Source organism: Eptatretus burgeri, chromosome 8, assembly GCF_056783735.1.
Source record: "Eptatretus burgeri isolate ZD-2024b chromosome 8, Ebu_testis_v1, whole genome shotgun sequence".
Classification (NCBI taxonomy): Eukaryota; Metazoa; Chordata; class Myxini; order Myxiniformes; family Myxinidae; genus Eptatretus; species Eptatretus burgeri.
In genome coordinates, this window is record NC_140968.1 from 38,843,197 (window position 1) to 38,863,196 (window position 20,000).

Genomic DNA, 20,000 nt, shown 5'->3' on the forward strand with positions numbered 1-20,000 from the left:
CATCCATCCATCCATCCATCCAAGATGAAGAACCTTGCTAACACACACCGTTTAATTTGAAGGAATTCTGAAGGGTAATCCTAATGGGTTCAAAAGGGCAATTCAAAAGGGTTCCAAAGGGCAATTCAAAAGGGTTCCAAAGGGCAATTCAAAAGGGTTCCAAAGGGCAATTCAAAAGGGTTCCAAAGGGCAATTCAAAAGGGTTCCAAAGGGCAATTCAAAAGGGTTCCAAAGGGCAATTCAAAAGGGTTCCAAAGGGCAATTCAAAAGGGTTCCAAAGGGCAATTCAAAAGGGTTCCAAAGGGCAATTCAAAAGGGTTCCAAAGGGCAATTCAAAAGGGTTCCAAAGGGCAATTCAAAAGGGTTCCAAAGGGCAATTCAAAAGGGTTCCAAAGGGCATTCAAAAGGGTTCCAAAGGGCAATTCAAAAGGGTTCCAAAGGGCAATTCAAAAGGGTTCCAAAGGGCAATTCAAAAGGGTTCCAAAGGGCAATTCAAAAGGGTTCCAAAGGGCAATTCAAAAGGGTTCCAAAGGGCAATTCAAAAGGGTTCCAAAGGGCAATTCAAAAGGGTTCCAAAGGGCAATTCAAAAGGGTTCCAAAGGGCAATTCAAAAGGGTTCCAAAGGGCAATTCAAAAGGGTTCCAAAGGGCAATTCAAAAGGGTTCCAAAGGGCAATTCAAAAGGGTTCCAAAGGGCAATTCAAAAGGGTTCCAAAGGGCAATTCAAAAGGGTTCCAAAGGGCAATTCAAAAGGGTTCCAAAGGGCAATTCAAAAGGGTTCCAAAGGGCAATTCAAAAGGGTTCCAAAGGGCAATTCAAAAGGGTTCCAAAGGGCAATTCAAAAGGGTTCCAAAGGGCAATTCAAAAGGGTTCCAAAGGGCAATTCAAAAGGGTTCCAAAGGGCAATTCAAAAGGGTTCCAAAGGGCAATTCAAAAGGGTTCCAAAGGGCAATTCAAAAGGGTTCCAAAGGGCAATTCAAAAGGGTTCCAAAGGGCAATTCAAAAGGGTTCCAAAGGGAAATTCAAATGAGTTCTAAAGGGTAATTACAAAGGGTTCTAAAGGGTAATTACAAAGAAGGGGTTGTAAAGGGTAATGCTAAAGGAGTTCTGAAGGGTAATTCTAAATAAGGGGTTCCAAAGAGTAATTCATCTACTGTCGTGATATGCCCATTATCCATCAATGTCCTTATGAGTCAAGTAAAACTGCTGTACACTAATGTATCATCTGCTGATTGCTTTATCTAATGTATCAGCATCACTTTTAATGATGTTCTTATCCTGCATGTGGATACATGCACAATCCTTCAATCAGAGAATTTAAAAAATAATAATGGAACTCTTCAATGTTGCGACGTCACCAGATAAGCCTCCCTCAGATTATAATATTGTTGTGGTTACCAGATTCGCAAACCACCATTCAGGTCCCTTAGGTGAGGTATCTCGGTAAGTGCATGTGTAGTTAGGCCCAAACCCGTTGTCTAGTGGGAATACATGTCATTTATACGTGCTGCGACTCTTTAGGATAGCCGTTTTTCTTTTACTCTCTTTATTTTGGACCAACCGCCATGATTACCATCACAACCACAACATCAACCACCAACCACAACGCCGCTTCACCACAACCGCCACGACCTTCCCGTCACACCTCGCAACCGTAGCATCGCCACCGTTCTTGCCCCGCTGTGGGTACCGGTGTTGGACTCATGCAGAACGCGCGTCGAACAGCGTGTACAAAATCACGGATTTTGTGCTTCAAAAACGGATCAAAAACGACACACGCCCACTTTTTGCCGTCCAATCGGTGAGCGAGGGGGGAATTGGCCCCGCCCCCAGGGCGATCGATATATGCAAATTTGTGGATCAAAAAGCCTTCACGCCCACTTTTTCTCGGGCCAATGGGGAGCGAGGTGAAAGGTCAAAGGGAGGGGGTCAAAGGCGAAGTGACGGGGGGATAAAAGGACGGTGTTCGTCAGTCAGAGGAGAGTCGCAAACGAGAACGAGAAGGAGTCGGAACAAAGGAGAACGAAAAAGAGAACGGGAACGAGAAAGAGTCGCAAACGAGAACGAGAAGGAGTCGAGAACGAGAAGGAGTCGGAACGGAGGGGACGAGTGTGGAAGACTGGAGCCCGAAGCCGGCAGTGGCTGGAGAAGCTGAAGAGAGTCGGACGAGGGGGTGCTCGCGTCGGTGCCAGGAGCTGCATGCCCGAGGGAGGCTGGCAGCGCGACCTGGCCGAGGTGGAGACGCACACCAGGGATAATAAAGATCCTCTATACCCCGAGCATCAGCAACCCCCTCCTGTTTCCCCCCGCGCTGAGATAGTGCGACCAAGGGGGCCCCGTTCCCACCCCCTGCCAGAGACCGTCCACGAGGCCCGCGGGTTGCGGGGCCATCGCCGCTCCGCGTCTCATCACCAGACGGGTAGGCCCGACCCGGTCTCGGCCTCAGGCCTGCCTCATTCTTGGGGGATTTCTTTTCCTTGGTTTTGGGTATGTGTTGTCGGCGCCGTCTGTGAAGTAGAATTGTATAAGTGTTGCCGTGTGCTCGGTAGTCGGTATTAGCTCTGCACTGTGTTTTCACTTTTATGTTTGCTTTTTGTGTAAATGGAATTGTGTTTTCTTTTTTTTGTGTGCATTTGGTGGAATTGTATTTGTGTGCTTCCCGTGTGCCGCGAATAAATGTGCTTTATTGTTGAACTGTTCTCCCGCTTCGCTTCGTCTTTTCCTCCATTGAACCCCCATCTTGCTTCACGTAAAGGGTTGGTAGTGGGCTGAATACGCCCGATAATTAATCGAACCGTCGAGGTCGACGATAACACCGCTCGGTTATTCTGATAGTACGGAACGGGTCGCTTAAGTGGCCCGTGTCCGAAGTCGACCTGCGGCGAGGTGTGATCGCCCGGTCTACCCTCCGCGTGGGTACTTAGGTAGGTCGAATTCGGCGAGCAACCCTATCCTACGCGGGGGCTGATTGGCTCGATCGCGGTGAGACCGAAAGGTCCACCCGTGACTGGTTCCCGGCGTTAGTCCGAGAGGGTCACGACTGGATTGTCCGTCCGGTGGGCGACGTGCCGCGATTCGAGTTACGTGGCCGTTCGCACGCCGGCGGGCGCGAATACCGCAACACTGGTGTCAGGAGTGGGATACAAATTCATCGCCCTCCTCGCGGCACTGGTATTGGAGAGCGGGACAACAGGCTCTCCTGTCTCCAGCGAAATTCACGGGAATCGGTCCAGGGGTGAGAGAAGCGACCCCCGATTCCCTCCAAATTACGAGCGAGCAAATTAACCCTTCACGAGAAGCAAGATGGCGTCTCAAGGCGAGCGGGAGCCGGGGGTATTAGAAATGTATATGTGTAGTAATGTAGAATCCATGGTCCAGGATGGAATCCCCGAGCAGGAAATGTTGATTGTGCAGGAACACGGACTCGCCCAACTGAACCCAGAACCTGAGGTGGGTGCGGCAGCGGCCGCGGTGTATGACACCTTCCCCCCCCCTCTCCACCAAAACCCTTCCCCGACCCCTGCCGAAACGGCTCACCCAAGCGCACCCGACATGACCCAGCTATACACCATGCTGGCAAAAATGTATGCGGAAACGACAGCGAAGATGATTGCGAACATGAACAAGCAAATGGACGAAGTAAAAACGAAGATGGAAGCGAATATGAAAAACGAAATGAAAGGCATGAACGAACAAATGAACGAAAAGATGGATACAAATACAAATGAAGTGAAAACGACGATGGATGCGAATACACAACAAATAAACGAAAAGATGGATACAAAAATGAACGGAATGGAAACAAACATGAAGGAGGAAATGAAAGAGCTACGGGGTGAGACGCAGAACATGGGCCGAAGCCTGCAGGCGGGCATGAAGGCCGTGACCGGGGAGATAAAAATGGCGACTCCACGTGTGGGAGCAAACGAGCTGGGTGGGGGTGCAACGGCTGACAGGCCCGCGGTGGAGGCGGGTGAAAAAATAATTCGTGGAACGTGTTGGGCGAGGGTCGTGACAGAGGAATCGACGGTGACCAAGAGGGAAAAATTAAATGGGGAGACCAAAACGTGTGAGACGAGACACGAGATGACGACAACGGAAATAATAGTTGAGACAAGGGAGGTAAAGGGTGAAGAGTTGGCAGAGACACGGGAGATAGAAAAAGTAGAGGAAAGACTACACGAGGAAGACGGGGTAAGTAACGCACACACACACACGGAGGTAGTGGAGGATAATGGGGGTGAGCTCGCGGAGCGTGTGGGGACCCGGTGCGAGCAGCTGGATGACCTCCTCCAGGAACAAGGGGAGGGAGTATGCCCCCTTGAGGCGAGTCACGACCAGGTGAGTTCGGTCGTGCTTTGCGAGGTTGAGGGGACGGGTGCTGTGGACGGGTGCACGGAGAGCTTGGGGGGTGTAGAGGCCCCGGAGACCCTTGTGGGGACACAAATCCCCAGTGTGGTTGTCCCTGTGTGTGTGGTGCAAGGTGTGAGTGCGTCCCCGTGTGTGGAAGCGACCCCGTGTGTGAGTGGTGTGGTGGCGATGGTGCCAGAGTGCGTGCTTCCCAGCACGCCGGGTGTGGATGGGGCACCGTGTGTGAGTGAGGCCGTGTGTGTGAGTGAAACGGCCAGTATGAGTGAGGCACCACGTGTGAGTGGTGTGGTGGCGATGGTGCCAGAGTGCGTGCTTCCCAGCACGCCGGGTGTGGATGAGGCACCGTGTGTGAGAGAGGCCGTGTGTGTGGATGAAACGGCCAGTATGAGTGAGGCACCGCGGGTTAGTTCCCCCGCGTGTGTGGATGAGGCACCGCGGTTGAGTGCCCCCGCGTGTATGAGTGAGGCACGGTGTGTGGATGAGGAACCGCGGGTGAGTTCCCCCGCGTGTGTGGATGAGGCACGGAGTGTGAGTGAGGCACCGCGGGTTAGTGCCCCCGCGTGTGTGGGTGAGGCACCGTGTGTGGAAGAGACCGCGTGTGTGAGTGTCGCCGTGTGTATGAGTGAGGTACCGCGGGTGAGTGCCCCCGCGTGTGTGGATGAGGCACGGAGTGCGAGTGAGGCACCGCGGGTGAGTGCCCCGCACGCGTGAGTGAACGGCCGTGTGCAAGGTCGCTGTGTGCCAGGGAGACCGTGTGTGTGAGAGAGCGGTATGTGAGGGAGATGTCGGTTGGCATGCGGGAGCACGCAGCCGCGTCTCCCGGTGTGAATGTGATGGAGTGGACTGTGTGCGTCGTAACACGCAGGTGTGCGTGGGTTGAATGGAGACGACGACGGCGACAGAGGAGAGAAAGCCGAGTAGCGGCTGTAGTTGTTTCGTGGACCGTGCCGGGTTCACCCAGCAGTGAGCACGCGGTCCGTGCTGTGCAGCGCACGAGACCACCACGTGCTCGCTTGCGAGAGTGAAGTCCCGGTCCGGAAACGCACGCGGTGGATTTGCCGATCCCGCGGACGGACAAAGTTTAGGCAGGTAAATGGATCTGGACCGGACGGGTTCTCCACGCGATCGTGTGTGTGAAGCTCCAACGGGCAAAGCACATGTGTTCGCGTGGGGAACCCCTCGAGACGTGTGGCTTGTGTTTTTTTTTATGCGCACGGTGACGTCATGGCTGCACGTGGGGTTGGAATCCGGCAGGAGGGGTATCTCTGCCGGATGGTCCCGTCCAAGGAGGGACGAGGAACACGTGCAGCTGCATGACGTCACGGGCAGGTGCAAAGTGCGCGAGCTCTGAGTTGCCGCGCTGGCGCTGCGCATGTAAAGAAAAAAAAAAAAAAGGGAAGAACAAGCCTCACTTTCAGGTACACAGGATTCCTGTGCAAGGGGTGGAAGACCCCCTTGACCTGGGCACAGGATGGAAACTAGTTAGGGGGAAGGGTTAGCTTAGTTAGACCGACTTCATGGGGCAGGGGTAAGTCCTCATGGAGTCCGTGGAATGGATTAGGTAGAGGGATTTAGTGAGCTTTAGGTTGGGACATAAAATGAATTTTTGATTTAGGAGACAGAGACAGACTGGTGAATGTGTAGTGGGGACGTAGCTTAGCTACGTAGTGTTAAAAGGAACGTGCTGTAGTATAAGGGACGACGTGGGAGCACGAGTTAGTTAGGGGAGGTAGTTAGGAGGATGGCAGAGTTCAGCGGTGAGTGTGTTGAAGAGTTGGTGAATTGTGAGGCATGTACTTGTTGAGTGAGTGAAGCCAGCGGGTCTGTGTGAGTGGAGCGAATGGGGAATGCATGGTGCGATGAGTGATTGGGGGGGAGGAGTGACTCCCGCCCAAGGGACCCCAGGGTCAGTGTAGAGTGAGTTAGCTGGGTTAGTCAAATTGAAAAATGGAGGTCGTTTTGCTGTTGGTGGGAATGTAGGCTCGAAACCCATTTGGAGGGGTGCAGGAGCCCTGTTGACAGGCTTGGGAGCGTGGCTGCGAAAGGTGAGTATCGCTGAGAGGGTACCCCGGGCACCAGGCTAGTCGGCCGCGGTAGGCCATGGGCCCATGGGGGGCCGGGATAGAGTAGTGGGCACGGGTGCGCCTGCTTGGTGCGGGGGCCCGGGGCGCCATTAGCCGCGTGGGCAGTGTAGTGGGCACGGGTGACCCTCGGAAAGGGGCCCGGGAGGCCGGCCTGCCACGTGTGCGTTTCAGGGGAGGTGCCATGGGGGGCACTCCCCGGTGTTAGGGAGCTGGTAGGCTCGGAGGCAGTGTAGTGCCCGGGGGTGCCATAGCGGGAGATTCGGCAGAGGGTCGTGCCTGCCAGAAGGAGCCACGTGTCCCAGCCAGGAGACCGTGTGAGGGCACGGGAAGAAAATTGGGGGGGCGAGGCCCGAAATTGTAAGGACACCAACACAGGCGACGGGAATCTGGGTTTATAGAACCAATAGTTTAAGCGAGAGGCGCTTGTTGAAAGCCCCGGGGTAGTTTAAGAGTTAATGGTTAGGGTAGATTAGGAGATGTACCCCTCCGCACCATCCATCCCCTCGCTGTCGTTGTGGGCCGCTGGACCCACTTGGTGTTAAGATCGCCGAACTCTGGGGAGGCCATTCTGAGGCTTCGTTGGGCCTCGACACAGGACGTTAGCTCTCCCTTATTCCCCTCCGGGAAGGGAACGTAGGGGTTGGGAGTAGGCTAGGTGACAGGATAGGTTAGCCGAACAAGGACGATAAAGGGGGTTAGGGGACGATTTATAGTGGGGAAGTAAAAATAAAAACAATAAAAAAATAAGTTGGGGCTAAATTGGGGTTTGACAAATTAAGGGAGTGGGTATGTACAGTGACAGGCAAAGGCGATAGGTGGGAGGGAGACAGGTAGGTAGGTCCGAGCCCGCCTTCCAAGTGGCCAGCACCACCGCACTCCCTCCACCAACCTCCACTGAACGGCAAAGGCTGGCCAACTTCATCGGCTGGCCGTGTTTTGCTTCAGGGCGGAGGCCGGCCAAGTTCATCGGCAGCTGTGTGCTGCAAGGCCTGTGCCGGCCAGTTCATCTGCTGGCTGTTTTTCTTCGAGGCCTGTGCCGGCCAGTTCATCTGCTGGCTGCTTTTCTTCGAGGCCTGTGCCGGCCTGGTTCTGCGGGCTGAGTTTGCCTGCAGCGGCCTTCTTCTGCGGGCTGTGTTTGCCTGCTACCTTTGCCATGCCATGCCCACTGCCCACGTTCACCAGCCCCGTTCAATTTTTGCTTTGCCCCCCCTGTTCATTTCCATGTGCGCCAGGATCAAGGCAACAGTTTGCAAGCTGCGAGAACTGCCCTGTTGGCAGCTACAACACGGGCCTGCAGTGGCAGCCCGTGCACCGTGTTTGTGTCCATGCATCCATTCGTTGTGTTCATGACGTGTGCCACTTGAGCTGGCACGGAGACTACGTTTGTGCGGCCCATGCACCGTTGTGGTTCACTGCATTCAGTTCAAACCGTTCATGCATCCATTTGTTGTGCTCATTGCGTGTGCCACTTGAGCTGGCACGGAGACTGCGTTTGTGCAGCCCATGCACCGTGGTGGTTCACTGCGTTCAGTTCAAAAGGGAAGGCCTTGGACTGCGTGTGAGCAGCCAGCCACGTTCCCTGTCACCTGCATTGTTTGAGCCAGAGACTGCATGTGAGCAGCCTGGCTCCCTGCTAACTGTTTTCTTTTGCAGAGTTCAGTGATCCTGGGCCATGGTTTAGTGTAAAATTTGTAAGTTAAGGTAAGATGTACTGTAAATATGAGTGCGCCCCCGGCATGTATGTCTTAGCGCCGGCAATTTTATTTAAGTCGTCCGTGTGAGTGAGTTTGTTTAGGTAGTTACGCAGCCCTCAGGTTATTTATTTTGGGGACACGAATACCATGAATGTCGCACTCAGGGATCCGTAGGTAAAATGTACTAGGGGAAAACTACACATGATGGCACACGAAAATTTGACGACTCGGGACGAGTCTGTAAAAAGGGAAGGGGGTAGTGTTGTGGTTACCAGATTCGCAAACCACCATTCAGGTCCCTTAGGTGAGGTATCTCGGTAAGTGCATGTGTAGTTAGGCCCAAACCCGTTGTCTAGTGGGAATACATGTCATTTATACGTGCTGCGACTCTTTCGGATAGCCGTTTTTCTTTTACTATCTTTATTTTGGACCAACCGCCATGATTACCATCACAACCACAACATCAACCACCAACCACAACGCCGCTTCACCACAACCGCCACGACCTTCCCGTCACACCTCGCAACCGTAGCATCGCCACCGTTCTTGCCCCGCTGTGGGTACCGGTGTTGGACTCATGCAGAACGCGCGTCGAACAGCGTGTACAAAATCACGGATTTTGTGCTTCAAAAACGGATCAAAAACGACACACGCCCACTTTTTGCCGTCCAATCGGTGAGCGAGGGGCGAATTGGCCCCGCCCCCAGGGCGATCGATATATGCAAATTTGTGGATCAAAAAGCCTTCACGCCCACTTTTTCTCGGGCCAATGGGGAGCGAGGTGAAAGGTCAAAGGGAGGGGGTCAAAGGCGAAGTGACGGGGGGATAAAAGGACGGTGTTCGTCAGTCAGAGGAGAGTCGCAAACGAGAACGAGAAGGAGTCGGAACAAAGGAGAACGAAAAAGAGAACGGGAACGAGAAAGAGTCGCAAACGAGAAGGAGTCGAGAACGAGAAGGAGTCGAGAACGAGAAGGAGTCGGAACGGAGGGGACGAGTGTGGAAGACTGGAGCCCGTAGCCGGCAGTGGCTGGAGAAGCTGAAGAGAGTCGGACGAGGGGGTGCTCGCGTCGGTGCCAGGAGCTGCATGCCCGAGGGAGGCCGGCAGCGCGACCTGGCCGAGGTGGAGACGCACACCAGGGATAATAAAGATCCTCTATACCCCGAGCATCAGCAACCCCCTCCTGTTTCCCCCCCGCGCTGAGATAGTGCGACCAAGGGGGCCCCGTTCCCACCCCCTGCCAGAGACCGTCCACGAGGCCCGCGGGTTGCGGGGCCATCGCCGCTCCGCGTCTCATCACCAGACGGGTAGGCCCGACCCGGTCTCGGCCTCAGGCCTGCCTCATTCTTGGGGGATTTCTTTTCCTTGGTTTTGGGTATGTGTTGTCGGCGCCGTCTGTGAAGTAGAATTGTATAAGTGTTGCCGTGTGCTCGGTAGTCGGTATTAGCTCTGCACTGTGTTTTCACTTTTATGTTTGCTTTTTGTGTAAATGGAATTGTTTTCTTTTTTTTGTGTGCATTTGGTGGAATTGTATTTGTGTGCTTCCCGTGTGCCGCGAATAAATGTGCTTTATTGTTGAACTGTTCTCCCGCTTCGCTTCGTCTTTTCCTCCATTGAACCCCCATCTTGCTTCACGTAAAGGGTTGGTAGTGGGCTGAATACGCCCGATAATTAATCGAACCGTCGAGGTCGACGATAACACCGCTCGGTTATTCTGATAGTACGGAACGGGTCGCTTAAGTGGCCCGTGTCCGAAGTCGACCTGCGGCGAGGTGTGATCGCCCGGTCTACCCTCCGCGTGGGTACTTAGGTAGGTCGAATTCGGCGAGCAACCCTATCCCACGCGGGGGCTGATTGGCTCGATCGCGGTGAGACCGAAAGGTCCACCCGTGACTGGTTCCCGGCGTTAGTCCGAGAGGGTCACGACTGGATTGTCCGTCCGGTGGGCGACGTGCCGCGATTCGAGTTACGTGGCCGTTCGCACGCCGGCGGGCGCGAAAACCGCAACAATATCATTATACAGACTTGGAACAAGTTTGATTGAAATCCCTGAACCCAGATTCAAAATATTAAATAACTCTGGTTGCCAGACCACGTATCTGATCAGGTTTAAATTTATAACATATATATTCCCCATCATCACGACATCACAATTGAGAAGTTTCATGTCAATTGATGAAGCAGTTCAAGGACAGATTTTTTTTTAAGATTTTTGTTCAATCCAATATTGCTGCCAGACCATGTGACCGATAAATATTTGTGAACACCCTGGTATCCCCAAGGCTTGGGGAACATGTGGGGTCAAGTCCCCCCCCCTCTCCCCCCGATCTGTCAAGCCGAGAGAGGATTTTTAAAGGTTTATTCTTCAAAAAAATCATCGCTGCCACACCATACGACCGATTATGTCATAGGTGGAGACCTTTTTGTTCCTTACGGATAGGCGATCAAACCTGCAAAGTTTCACCTCAATCGGTTCAGGCGTTTCAAAGAAGATTTTTGAAGGTTTTTATGTTAAAAACAACATGGCTGCCACACTGCATGATCTATGAGACATAATTATTATTAAAATATTCGACATGAGGAGTCCCACCTTTGGTGAAAGTTTTGTGTCAATCGGACAAGCGGTTGCAGAGAAAACAGACATTAGCATGGACAGACGTACTGACAACCCGAAAACATAATGCCTCCAGCGACTTCATCAGCGGAGGCATAAAAAAAACAAATCTGGCACCGTTTGAATGACACTCTGCTCACCCGCACTCCCCCCCCTTTACAGCCCTCCCCCAACCTTCCCGATAATGTACGACTCCCAATGCATGATGCTAGAAACATGGGGTCCAGGACATTTTGTATATCAAGTGGAAAAGTCGGTTACTTCCTTCAGTTCTTTTAAAGATGGCATTGCAGGCTCGTGCGGGTTGCTCGTACGAAAGAAAACCTTTATCCTTTCCTACATGAACGGTGATACAACCTCATTCACACTCTATCAGTTTCCTCTGCCACAGGGTTTACAATTAATGCAACAAAATGTATTCACTCCATTTTCAACTGCACCACTTCGTACTTTAGAAAGAGAAGCTTGGGAGGAGGGGTGGTTCCAAAAAAGAAAAGGTCAATTTTAGGTTTAAAAGCTTGCAGTAACCACCATTGGGGGATACCATTTTTAATACAATCTCAACAGAGATGGGATGTCCAAAATAGCACCTGTGCACTGGAAAATGTCAACTTGGTAAAAGCTGTGGAATATTGTTAACGCCTTGTGCCATAAGTGCGACTACATGGGAGGAGAGAACAGAAAAAGAATAATAATGTGGTGATAAGGCACAGACAAGGATGCACAAGCTGATTAAACTTATCGGCTTTACCACTTAATTGTGGAACTGGAAAATAAACCAGGTTGTAAAGGAAGGTCGAAGGATGACTATGATGTGGCCTGCACTGATTTTGCTAATTGTTTTTAAACGGTGGCAGTGATGAATGATATCAAAAGAGGGGTACAAATATAAATAGTCGTCAAATCCAAATAGTTGTGGGCGTGCGTTGACGTGTGCGTCGATATTTAGTCCATTTTTACACAGCACACACACCGAAATACAACACCAACCAGCGGGGAGCTTATCTGTTGCATTATTCCTGAACTCTCCTTTGACCATCACCAAACCCCAAAGAAGAATTACGATCTTCAAAATATTTTCGGAAAACCTCAACCATGTACCTATTGGCAATGACACACAACACACAAATGAAATTGGTGAAGCGGTACCCCGACAACATTCAAATGGAATTTAGCTGAGACAAGTGTGCCAAGTGCACATCCTTATTAGGTAAATCAACAAAAGAAGACCAAAAAAGAATTTGACCGAGATACAACAATACAGTAACTAAAAAACGAAGCATCATACAAATACCTCGGAGGAGAAGAGGGCCACCAAACACGTCACAAACAAATGCTCAAAACAAAAGTTCAAAAGCAGAGCAGAAAAGGTATTCCTAACCCACATTGTAAAAAAATTCCAAAGACAGGTGCTACTAGAAGATGTCACACATGAAATCAAAACAGCAATGAATCCAGACAGCCCCAACAATAGCAAAAAAAATAAAATAAAAGACAATACAAATATAAAACGAAATACCAACAGATATATGCTAACCACTGGGAGAATGACAAAAGAGCAGGGAGGTATTAAAATTTAAAAAAAAAAAAAAAAATTGCACAAACTGGGCAAAGACAAAGAAGGCTCAATGGAATGGCGAATTAGCTCAACTGGGATGGAGAACGAATCATTATAACTGGTTGAGACCAGGGACACTGCATGAATGGCTTTAAGAAAATGGCTGGACTTCATCGATCAGACAGGTGGAGATTCTGAAAAGTAGAAACAGAAAGCACGAGCCACCTCCTATCAGGATGTAAAAAAAATAAAATAAAAAAATAAAAAAAAAACTCGTCAGAACAGCTGTTTACACAAAGGCACAACAGAGTTTGTAAAGTAATCCACTGGTACATCTGCAATAACTTTGCTTTCCCAATTCCAGAAAACTCATGGAAACATGAACCAAAACCAATCATTGAAAAGAAGGAAGTAAGGTTCATGTACGACCCAACGATCCCATCGAGTGTAAACAAAAACAAAGCATTGTGACTCGATATCGTACTTGGGTACAAAAAAAAATAAAAGACAGCATCTGCACGTTTCCCTCCTTTTCACCATGTTCATGCATCCATGGCAGTGCTTATGACTTGATCTTAGCTAATAACAATGTTCTTGATTTACCGTACTCTTCACAGAGTGTTGGTGCTGCCAAAGCAGTTTATTGGAAAGGGTTACACTCGGTGGTTTGCCATTGCCTTCCCAACGTGGTTTGTCCATGTTCTATCCTTTTAAATGCTGAATGTCAAGCAAGCAGCACATACCACTTTTTATTATTATTATTATTATTATTATAAGTCTTTTGTTGGACTTGAACCGGCATTTGAACCACTGACCGCCCAGACTCAGCGGATGCTCAAACCATTACGCCCTCGAGTCTGGTCTTGATGCCTTACTAAACTCGAACGTGGAAGAGCGAGAACACTGAACGGATCAGGATGCACAAAACAAAACAAACAGTAAGGTGAGGGAGACACCAACAGCAGAGTTAAAGGACAGAATTGAGGGAGACAGGCAAATAATGGGTGTGATGAGGAAGAGAAGAGGAGGAAGCATGGGGTGGGCAAGATGGATGTTGAAGCAAAACTTGTTTATCTACATCGTACATATCTTTGAGTTTACAAAACAATTTGCGAAATTTCCCCACTTTCTATTTTTTGCTCGATGTATGATAAATCGTTGGACATATTTTGAGGTACAATGAGCATTTTTGAGAGATTGCAACCTTATTAGATGGACAAAGTCCATCGATACAAGATTGTTTTCCTGTCTCTGAGCAAGCGTTTTTGAGTTAAGGAACGATTGTAATTTGCAATGTTCCTGATTGTGAATGTTCGTGACACCGTTATAATCTTGGTGCGGTAAATATTTTAAGGAATGCACAATATGACGAGTGCGTACAAACTTCCAGCTGAGTCGGATCAACTGCAAAAGAATACAACATCATTATGTTTTTACAATTGACTTTGTACCTCCTTGTGAAAATAATTATCTACAGCTTGTTCTGTTTACCTGAAGCCGTTGTGAAGGAGTTTATGAAAAAGTATGCAAAATGTCAGCTGTGGCTTTGACCTGGAGATATAACACACAGTATTTTGTAACATGCCGTTGTCACCCCCGATGGGGATGTTTATTTGTATACGCTCTCTCGATCACGCCACAAATGCAATTATACACATGTCATTGTGGGATACAAAGCGGTGCAACATTTTGTCCAATTGGTGTTTTTGAGTTATGTTGACAAAGACTGACCCTGTTGAGAGGTCTGTCATCAAATGTCATTCAATGTGCAAAAACCAGTCCTCTGTAAAGCCTCACCGACTCAGATTCAAAAACCAGGAAGTTGTGGAACCTCTCCAGGATAGGAGATTTGCGGATGATTTTTCTGCTCAGGTTTATTTCCCATGCCATTCCATTAGGGTACCTGTGCAAAATAAAACAACATAAATAAATAAATAAATAAATAAATAAGCAAACAAACACAGCAAAGTTTTTTTTTTTTATTTTTTTTATTTACAAAAAGAGCCAGTTTAAAAAAAAAAACAATGAAAAACAAGTTTGGGGCATACTCTGCCATTAGAGTGCTGTCATTACAAGGAAAGCCAGATGAACACCGTTAATCCTACTCAAACCCACCTCCTTCAAATTCCCTGTAGTACCATATTGTTTAGCCCGTATACCCCACCCTCTCCCTTCCAGATATCCTATTGTCTTTGTTCCCCACTATTTTGTGCTTCACTCTCCCACCCCTCTTGTCCCCTGCCTTGTAATGTTTCTGTGCATTCGGTCCAACACGAGCCTCAACTTTGTATCCAAAAAACAAACAAACAAACAAAAAGAAGCACAGGGTTGTGAACTGCACAATCTTGCTGAGAAAACCAAGTTTTGTTGAAATGCCGAATCAGTGTGTGGCTTTTATCAATTCAAAAACCTTGATGGGAGGAGTAATGCAACTATGCATGAAACACTTGAAGCAAAACACAATGGGTTACAGAGGCATGGTTTATGGACCAAGATTAATTACACCCTCACATTTTCTATTAGTCTCCACCATTACACCCACAATCGAAAGCAATGAAACGAGTGCAAAAGGGAAACAAATTTCATCGCATCAACATTGCAGTCTCACGAATTGGACATCTTTCTCACTTCTGCGACTCATTGGGACTGACACGATCTGTCAACTTCCTGACCCAGATATCAACCAACGTACTCCATCTCTTCTGGATCCGATTTTGACCAATTTCCCTGCAAATATCTGCTGTTTTTCCTCCGCTCCAATCGGTTCTTCTGACCACGTGCTTGTCAAAGTAGACATCTCTCTGGCTGTTATGAGAGAATCAACTCGGTGCCGTCGAGTCTGGCATTTCACTCAAGCCGACTGGCAGGGTCTCCAAGCAGCCATCAAACTTCGAGACGAGTCCCCCATTTCTACTTTCCCTGACATCAACCCATCCTGGGAATTCTTTCAAAGAAATTTGCTCTCTCATGCAAAGATTTATCCGATCTCGTCTTCAGTTGTCCTACCCATTCCTCCCGCCCATTGTACACTGAAGCTTGTGGCGAGGCAGTTGTCCTGAAACAACTTGCCTTCGCCTCATGGAAGGCCAATCCAATTGAAGGCAATCTCAGTTCCTTCCACAAAGCTCAGAACAAGTGTCTACCCTCAGGAGAGCCAAAAAACATCTTTCTAACCTCAAGTCTGAACTCTCAAACCTCTCTCCCTCCTCCAAATCCTGGTGGTATACAGTTAAGTCTGTTTCTGATGCATGTTCTCCCTCCATCCCCTCCCTTATCTCAAATAGCTGCACAGCTGACACTGCACATGAAAAGGCTGAATGCCTAAACTCAGTGTTTGCTTCTAAATCTTGTGTCCGAAGCCCATTTCTTTCATTTCCCAAGCTTTCTGTACCCACCTGACCCAGACACACCGAGCTCCTTCTGGACTCTGTGTTCCTTTCTCCCGACAAGGTGAGGAGTTTGCTGTCAAACCTTGACCCAGATTCTGTAACCGGTCCAAACGGCATCAGACCACATGTTCTAAAAACCTAGTCTGCTGCTCTTGCTCATCTTCTCTCTGTTCTAATCACCCTCTAGTTTACTCAGTCATCTGCAGTCTGCTTGGAAATCAGCAAGCTTTACCGCTCTGCATAAAAGGTGCAAAAACAGGTCTCTGCAATTACACACCAAAACGCCTTCTCCCAATCATCAGCAAGGTTATGGAATCCATCATCGCCTCTGACATTAAACCCTTCCTCTTCTCCAATGGCTTGATTTCCGATCATCAAACAGACCAGGCCACTCGACTCCAGACATACTGCTTCTGCTTTCCTAACAATGGATGGAGGTCCTCGATGACAGACATGAGATCAAAGCCATCTCACGAGCTTTCAATATTGTCTGGCACCCCACCCTGCTCACCAAACTCTCTTCCTGTGACATCCAAGGCAATTTCCACTCATTGCTCACGGACTTATTCTCCTGTCGCAGTCAACGCGTGGCCCTTAATGGAAGTCTATCATCCCCCCTTCCCATCCAAGCTGGAGTTCCTCAAGGCAGTGTTCTGAGACCTGTGCTTTTTCTGGTTTTCATCAATGATCTCTCTGCTGATGAGACCGTCCTCTGCTGTAACATCTGTCATCCCTCTGATGAGCAAGCAGCAGCCTCTTCACTCTATGCAGATCTGGGTAAAATCACAAGCTGATCCAACACTCGGAAGGTGTCTTTCAATCCTGACAAATCTCACACTCTCACAATATCTCTCTGAAAGGACCATCTGGAACCACCCCCCCTCCCTCTCCCAATCTACTTTCTCAACAATCCTCTTGAAGAAAGTCCTTTCATTTAAGCTTCTGGGTCTCACTATCTTCCATGACCTTTCCGAGGAAAGTCACATTTCCAAGCTGGCCTCAAAAGTCAGTCGCCGATGGGCATTCTCAGTCATGCACAGTCCTTCCTTGGCACACCTGAGCTCCTGACCACATGCAATGCTTTCATCCACAGCCTCATGGAGTACTGCTCTGCCCTCTGGGCTGGTGCTCCCACCTCCCACGTTTCTCGGCTTCACACGTGGAAACCAGAGCTTTTAGGATCATTGGTATCTCCCACAATGAAGCGATGTCTTTGGGTCTCTCACTGCAGCCAAGTCAGTAATCTTTGTCTTCTGCAGTCTTCTCTCTGACCTCTCACCCCCTGCTTTGTCTGTGCTCTGTCCCTTATATTTCCACAGGGCGCTCAAGGTCTACCAGCAACCCCCTTCTGGTAAAACTGCCAAAATCAAGAATAACTGCTCACCCTCACTCTTCCATTCCTTTTTTTTCCCACCTCTGGAATAAACGCCCACACTCTCTTCAATCCCTCTTCCCTCCCCGTCTTCAAAACAGCTGTTAACTACCAACTTTTATCTTCCCCCATACAAAACCATGATCTTTTCTTCCCCTGTTAATCCATCCCATACCCACCTCCTTCAAATTCCCTGCTTTCCTTCCTGAAAGTCCCTGTTGTGTCCATCTTGTTTACCCCATGTACCCCACCCCATCCATCTCCGTTCCACAGATCTGCTAATGTCTCTGCTACCTACTATTTTGCGCTTCCCTCTCCCATTCCTCTTGTTAGCTTATACAAGCCTCAACAATGTATATATTTAGACTGAAAATCTCAATTTTAACAAAACAAATCAAGCACAGCTTTAACTTGTTCACAAGTCTCATTTTAATCATTTCCCCATGAATTCCATCACATTTTCACTGCAAGCAAAGGTAACTGTCACCAATGATGGCAAAAGTTTATGTTGATCTATACATTTAAATAATTTCATGGACTGTAAAAAGGTTAATTGTGTTGCATTCTGGTTTAAGCAACTTATACCACCCACTGCAAAATGTTAGTGCAACATCGGTTGGCAGAGGTTCATTTTGTCGAAAAAAAAATAATAATAATAAAATAAAAAGGGCAAAATACCCAACTTGTGAAATAAGATTTATCACCATTATTGATGGTTGTTCTGACGTTATTTCAAAATGTGAATGTTGAACTTTGCTCGCATGCGCAGCTTTTAAAACGCAGCGCGGGAAGCGGCCACCGGAAACGGGAGACGGGAGACAGACCATGGTTCCCAAAATACTGTACAGTCGATGGTCTCTGCCTCACTTCCCACTCCCGCTCCACAAGGGGCCATGCTCATTTGCTCAAAATCTACAAGCAAATATAAGCCTGGTTGTCAATCAGGATAGATGTAATATACAGGTAGGAGACAAAAAGAAATGAAAACACCTGGGTAAATGAAGAACATCATGTATATTGAAAGAAATGGCTTCCACAATGTTGTGGCAACATGTTAATTAAGCAAATAACATCCAAACATGCTTAGGGTCATGCATAAAAATGCTGCACAGGCCTGGTTGCCTGTATGGCAAGCATGGCTGCAACAGGACACCTCATTGACTTTGAAAGAGGGGTGATTGTTCGGGCGCAATTGGCAGGAGCTTCAGTAACAAAGACAGCTCAACTTGCTGACGATTCACGAGCAACGGTGTCAAAGGTGATGTCGGTATCTAACTCCGAGGGAAAGACATCATCAGCAAAGGACAACAGTAGACAAAAGCGTATACTCCAGGATCATTAAATCCGTGCATTAATTTGAAGTGCAAGGCAAAGCAGCCAAGCAACTGCAGATCAATGGACTAAATTTCACCCTGTGGTGCAAGCAGCCGGTTTCATCAAAATGGTCTGCAGACAACTCCACAAAGCAGAATACCATGGTAGGGTTGTAGTGCACAAACCGCTCATGACACATGGCAATGCACATTTGTGAGTCCAGTGGTGCAAAGAGCACAAGCAATGGATGGCTGAGCATTGGAGAAATGCGATATGGTGAGATGAATTATCCTGCACCATGATCTCGATAAACAAACGAGTGCACTTGTGGCACCAACCTGAATAACTCCACAACCCTGAATGCTTGGTTCCAACAGTGAAGGATTCTGGTGGTTCTGTAATGTTGTGGGGTGCATTTTCCTGGCATGGTTTTGGTGTTGTCATTCCCTTAGAAGGCAAGGTGAATCCCAATCGCTACTTAATGGCACCGAGTGATTATTTTCACCCTATGTTGCAGCATTTCTTCCCTGCCGGGAGGGGTGTCCTCCAGGATGACAATACCCCATCCACAGAGCACGTGTGGTCACCCAATGGTTTGATGAGCATGGTACTGATGTTATCCATATGTCATGGCCTTCTCAGTCACCAGATCTGAACCCAATCGAGCATTTATGGGAAATTCTGAAACGATGCCTGAGACAGCATCTTCCACCTCCATCAAACAGATGTGAGTCGATTGAATTTCTTGTGGAAGAATGATTCCGCATCCATCCTGCAGAAATCCAGACGCTGGTGGACTCTGCCACAGCGCATACAGGCCAAACTGACCGCACGTGATAGCCCAATGGCCTATTAAGTGACTTTACATTGGTGTTTTCTTCTGTTTTTTGTCCACAACCTGTATAGGACATGCGACAACAGAAAAGAATTTTCATCATGAATGGAAAAAGCATAAAAGAATAAAGTAAAAAAAAAAAAACATGCAAGTGAAAGATTCCAAGTTGCCCACAAATTAACACTATTCTATATTCACACAACAATGTATTTAAATTTGTACCAAACTACCCATCAACACTGCAAATGTATGCACTTGGCATTTCATTAATGGACGTACAATCCGATTTGAGAAAATTGTGCACACAAAGTACCCTCTGCTGACGAGAATGGAAGCTACAACTCCAATATAATTTTACATTTTAATGGGGCTGGAGGTAACATTGCTTTCCTTTTGCACTTCATCAAAAAGATCCCTCATTCACTTGTTCAAACGCACATATGACACGATTTATCATTTCCAACAAATGATCAAAAACCACTTGAGATATCAGCCAAAATCTACACAGAAACTGCAATTACCAGAACATCTAATAGCACGTGGACTTGCAAGTTTCGCTCCACTGGTGTCCTCTGCCTCATCTCCAGGTGAAATTTGGCTGTCCAGATGCAAATGCAATCTCCAGATAAAATGTAAATGATAAGGAGCCACAAACTCAACGAGTTATGCAAATGCTCACCAAGGCAAAAGGTGTGGGCGATCAACCTTTTGTCCATCCACCTCCAGGTTCTGCAGCTCTTGGAAGTGTTTCACCTTGAGGGAACGAAGCAGC

The 20,000-nt window shown here is 48.3% G+C and overlaps 2 protein-coding genes across 3 annotated transcripts in view; one reads left to right on the plus strand and one right to left on the minus strand.

Moving 5' to 3' along the window:
* Positions 1-19,994, minus strand: part of LOC147021567 (RNA cytosine-C(5)-methyltransferase NSUN2-like) — a 22,792-nt gene extending 2,798 nt beyond the window's left edge. The window contains exons 1-2 of the mRNA XM_085893731.1: positions 19,908-19,994; positions 14,116-14,221 (exon numbers count right to left, since the gene is read on the minus strand). Coding sequence (XP_085749857.1) covers positions 14,116-14,208 — 93 coding nt within the window. The 5' untranslated portion in view covers positions 14,209-14,221; positions 19,908-19,994. The remainder of the gene's footprint in view (positions 1-14,115; positions 14,222-19,907) is intronic.
* LOC147021566 (RNA cytosine-C(5)-methyltransferase NSUN2-like) overlaps positions 1-20,000 on the plus strand; it is a 218,064-nt gene that overhangs the window by 35,032 nt on the left and 163,032 nt on the right. The gene's annotated exons all lie outside the window — the stretch shown is intronic.